The sequence below is a fragment of the Mesocricetus auratus genome, unplaced genomic scaffold (genome assembly GCF_017639785.1).
Source record: "Mesocricetus auratus isolate SY011 unplaced genomic scaffold, BCM_Maur_2.0 Super-Scaffold_4256, whole genome shotgun sequence".
Taxonomy (NCBI): Eukaryota; Metazoa; Chordata; class Mammalia; order Rodentia; family Cricetidae; genus Mesocricetus; species Mesocricetus auratus.
In genome coordinates, this window is record NW_024429182.1 from 59050877 (window position 1) to 59055813 (window position 4937).

At 42.7% G+C, this 4937-nt stretch overlaps 1 protein-coding gene across 1 annotated transcript; it reads right to left on the bottom strand.

Moving 5' to 3' along the window:
* Positions 1–1860: 1860 nt before the first annotated feature.
* On the bottom strand, positions 1861–2869 carry LOC121134488 (olfactory receptor 13A1-like). Its single transcript, XM_040732897.1, has one exon. It carries the CDS (start codon positions 2846–2848, stop codon positions 1913–1915), a length of 936 nt encoding a protein of 311 aa, XP_040588831.1. The 5' UTR covers positions 2849–2869; the 3' UTR covers positions 1861–1912.
* Positions 2870–4937: the final 2068 nt, after the last annotated feature.

Below are 4937 nucleotides of genomic sequence, written 5' to 3' on the forward strand. Positions count from 1 at the left end.
CATGGCCAACTCTGTCTCCATGAAGAGTCAGGTCCTTGGTACATTCACAGTTTGCACAGGGACTTGACATACAGTGTCAACCCATATTCGTAAGCTATTCCCATGGGGGGTATGTCCCTACCTGCTCTTTCATTCAACTTGTGGGTCAAGAGAATAGATACTAAAGGGGGTGTCCAGAGCACTTCTTTGTTATGTGGATGAAGAGCTACATTGTCATAGGGACCACACGTGGGTCTGTCCCTGGAGTCTGTCATCGGCAGAAGAACATGTGTGTTCCCCATATTCAGAAGCCAGCACCAGGCGTCAAAGAAAACCCTTCTTGCTACCTCTTAAACTGCACAGCCTCCTTTCTGAGTGTATTCTTCCATCACCCCCTCAATAGAAGGGAGCCTGTGAGTGTTTCCAGAGAGATTTACTGAAGGGGAGCTCATTCTGCATGTGAGCAACAGCACCCCAGGGACAGGGTACTAAAATGCTTGGGCTAAGGGGAAAAAGAGAAGGCCACTGGCCACAGGTGCTACTCTTATATGTGTTCTGGGCTGCTATGATGGGAGGAAACATCTGTGTCTCATACCCCCACTGCCATGAGGCCCTGCCTCACAATAGATCGGCCAAAGCAAAGAGCTAAGTGCCCATGGACTCAGTCCTCTGAAAACACGAGACAGAGTAAACGTTTTGAAAAGGGATTTTGCCCACGAGGATGAAGAGTTGATTAACACAACATACCTGATTTGCATCACAAGCCCTGGTGTGGTCCATCACATAAGAGGAATAAGGACGTAGATGATGACTGTGTTTAGTAAGAAAAGGACCCAGCATCATTTTTGCAGCAGTGGCTGCAGACGCCACACTTTCTCCACTGAACTGTCTTCCTACTGGTGTCTCAGAAGTGGCGGCAGATGCTCTTCCTGTCCCCATTCTTTCCTCAGCCCCTCAGTCCTGTTCTCAGAGTGTTTGAAGAATTTTAGCCAGGAGTGGTTGGTCAACACCAAACAGATACCACTTTTGGTGTGTGCTTTTTGTTTTGTTTTGGTAATTTTTTATTGTATTGCCTTGGATTTTTTTTCTTTTTTTGCCTTTTGTTTGAGAGAAAGGAGAGTATTGTGTGTGTAGGTAAGTAGACAGGTAGGGTCTGGAAATTGTGAGAGGGGAAAGCATATGATTAAAATATGTTGTGTGAAAAAAGTTTCATTCTAGCGTCTTTGTCTATCTTTTTGTTGTTGATTTTCTTTTATAGTGTGAAGGAAGAGTTCTACTTCAGCCTTTGCACTTAGACATTCTTCTAGTTTCCCCAAAACACATTGTTGGAAACAATTAATCTCTTCCATGAATTTGATTGCTATCATTGTCATAGACAAGTTGAACTCAAATATGTGAGTTCATTTTTGAAACTTAAACTTTAGCTCTGCTCCATAGATTTCTGCATTCTCCATGTCAACTTTGAAATCCACATCTCAGGAGGAAGCTGTGAAATTGGGAACCCAAACCATTCAACTTTGTTCGTCCCAAGACATCGTGGCCATGCTCATCCCTCAAGTTTCCTTAGGAAGCTTAGATTCTAAGCCGTCTTTCTGAAACAAGGCCCTGTGATGTTCACAGTGTAGCACATGATGAAAGGGTTTTGTTTTGTGACTGACACCTTTGTCACCCACTGAAAACTTCCAGTCTAGGCATATGGAAACTCCATTTAGATAAACTTTAGTTACTTTTGAAATGGTTTGTATTTATCAGGGAATAAAGCTTGAGTGTTTTTGTTTACATTGCCTCTATGAATCTTGTTTTTGAGGTTACAGTAAGTGGAATTGTCCAGTCCTTGCACCAGAGAATGGTTTTCTAAAACAGCAGCAGGTACACCCCAGCTCCATGAGGCTGTTCTCAAGAAAGCAGGTGTAGGAACAGCCTGCACATCTCACTAATGAGAGAAAGAGGACAAGAGTCTCCCCAGGGCAAGTTTGACATCCTTGTTCCTCAGGGTGTAGATGAGGGGGTTCAGGGTTGGGCTGAGGACTGAGTACAGCACCGAAGTCACTTTGCTTCTTTCTGGGCTGTAGCTGGAAGCAGGACTGACATAGGCGCAGAACACAGATGAGTAGTACACGCAGACCACGATGAGGTGTGATGAGCAGGTAGAAAAGGCCTTCTGCTTGCCCTCGGCAGACCGCATGCGCAGGATGCTGGCGATGATGCAGCCATAGGAGAGTAGGGTGAGGAAGAAGTTGATGCCTCCATAGAAGGCATCTGCCACAAGAGTCATAATGCTATTCACATATGTGGGGCTGCAGGAGAGCAGGAGGAGTGGGGGAATTTCACAGAAGAAGTGGGTGATGACCTTGGGGCCACAGAATGACAGTCGTGTCATCAGACCAGTGTGGACAGATGCATTCAGAGCACAGATGGACCACACACCCAAAGCCAGGGCCCCACACATGTGTGGGCTCATCCTGGAGTTATAGTGCAGAGGATGGCAGATGGCCACATAGCGGTCATAGGCCATGACCGTGAGCAGCAGCAGCTCAGAAGACAAGGACCACAGAAGGAAGAAGAGCTGTGACATGCACCCATTGAAGGAGATGGTGTTTTCCTCAGACACTATTAGGTCAAGCAGTGCCTTGGGCAGCACAGAGGAGGTGCAGACAATATCCATGGTGGCCAGGTTGCACAGGAAAAAGTACATGGGACTGTGCAGCCCAGTGCTGGAGGTGACCAAAGCAATGATTACAATGTTGCCTATTAGCGCCATTGTGTAGAGGGTCAGGAAGCAGCCTATCAGGAGAAGTCGTAGACTCGGGTTCTCTGAGAATCCTTCCAGCACAAACTCTGTCACCATTGTCTGGTTGGGACTTAACATCGTAACAGAGTGTATTTGTTTCACAACTGTGTCTGTTGGCTTCTTAGAGAACATCTATTTGTCACTTCAAAGTCTGGTTTCCAAAATTGAGCATCTCAAAATTCTCTGCTGTCTGAAAGAGAAGAAGTGAATGTATTTCCTTCATGGATGCCTCTTGTCCATTGTCTGTAGCACACTATTGGGAAACCACATATATTTCATTTACATTTGATTTCCCACATAGAAGCTTTCCCTGTGTAGATTTGGATCATGAGGTGCATCTGCTCCTCCCTCATCTTGAGCATGTGGGTTGAGTGGAGCATCCCTCACTCAGCACCTGCCTATTCTCTACTTATCAATCACCTGTAAGCACTGCACTCTGCTGACAGTGCTGGAAACAGAACTGTACCCCCCATTCCACAGCAGGCATTCTCCACACAATGACAATTGCTGATGGACACACACTGAGGTGACTCTTGTACCTTTCTTCACACCTGGACTCTTAGCTTCTCAGGCACTTTGTCTTTTCTGATAGTTGGAGTTATTGCTCTATTACACATTTCAACTGATAAATTGTCATTCCCAGTTGCCAAGCAGCCATGTATATTCCAAATTTTACTTACTGTGATCTGTGACTTTTGATTTGGTTGAAACTGTCCTGACTCTAGCCTCCTTTAAATGTGTCTCCCCAGAGAGCATTTCACAAAACCTAGGACTATAAACCCATAGTACTTTTGTGACATTTTTGTCTCAATGAATCATAGTAACTTCAAAGACAGTATACCTACAGCTGAAGACATTGCCACTATCTACAGATGCTTCTGTGTGGTTTCAATAGCCTTATACAGAAGCTCATCCTCAGCTTCCTAGTGTTTCAAGATGCTTATTCTATGGTGCTCCATCTCTCTGACTCATGATCTTACCTTTATTCTATGCCTTTTATGAATGCTAGTAGATTCATGTTCCATGAGCCAAGAATGGTGTTCTGCATTCTCTTACCTTTCTCATCCAACTGGTCCTCAAAGCCTGCAACTCTAGCTTTCCCAGCATTATAATTCATGTTTTCAGTGTGTTGATCTGTTTAATAATTTGTGGATTCTTTTCATTTACAAGTACAGAATATGTACCTGAAGATAATTGGCCCTTGATCCCAATCCAGATTTACTACATCTCTCTCCAGTCCTTCAACAAATCATGCTCAGTAGCTTGACAGAGAAGATATACCTGACATCATCTATTGGATTTTCCCATATTTTCTTTCATGACTTTATATATGAACACACTCGACTACTATTTATAAACCCGTTGATGACAATTATTTGCAGTGCTACTTCAATATTTTAAAATCATATTTTATCTCATACCCCTTTCCATAATAAGGCTCACAACCTATTTCTCATCAACTTAGTAGTAAATGTTGAATTTTAAATATTATATCTGCCAACATTTCAAACTAGAAGTATTCAAATATAGTATTCACCTTCTGTAATCATGCTGACAGTGTTATGTCTAACCAAGTTTTTCCTTCTCCACTCTTTTCTATTGCACTAGAGAATGTCAGTGCTTAGTTTTGTATTGCAGCTGGTTCTGCAGAAACAGAATTGCAAAAGTGAATTCCTCTAATATTCTTGGCAGTTTCTGGATCTGGCTAGCGAATTTAAGTACATTTGAAATTGTGAAATACTCACCTGATAGTACTAATAACTTATGTGTGTCATCAACTTCAATTCCCATGGTGCACCTCCCTCAGAGTACAGGAAATGTGATCAGGCTTGATCCTAGGCTGAACTGCAGGGCAAGATTTAATAGTAACTGAAACTTGTGAATAACATTTGCTATATGGTAGAATTTTCCTAATCTCAATAGCACATCTACAAAAATCGAATTACATGAAAAATAACTAGCCAATTTCTAAATAATGCACCTGAGAAGAAATGACAGAGAAATGTAATAAATAGGGTGATTTGAAGACCCAGACACATATCCATACCCTTAAAGACATCTGTCTTATTTCAAAGAAGTAAAAGCTGCACATTAGAGAAAAGACCATGTGCTCAAACTGGAGTTACACATAGAAGAATGATCTAGTTCCTTATCTTTCAACTTGTAC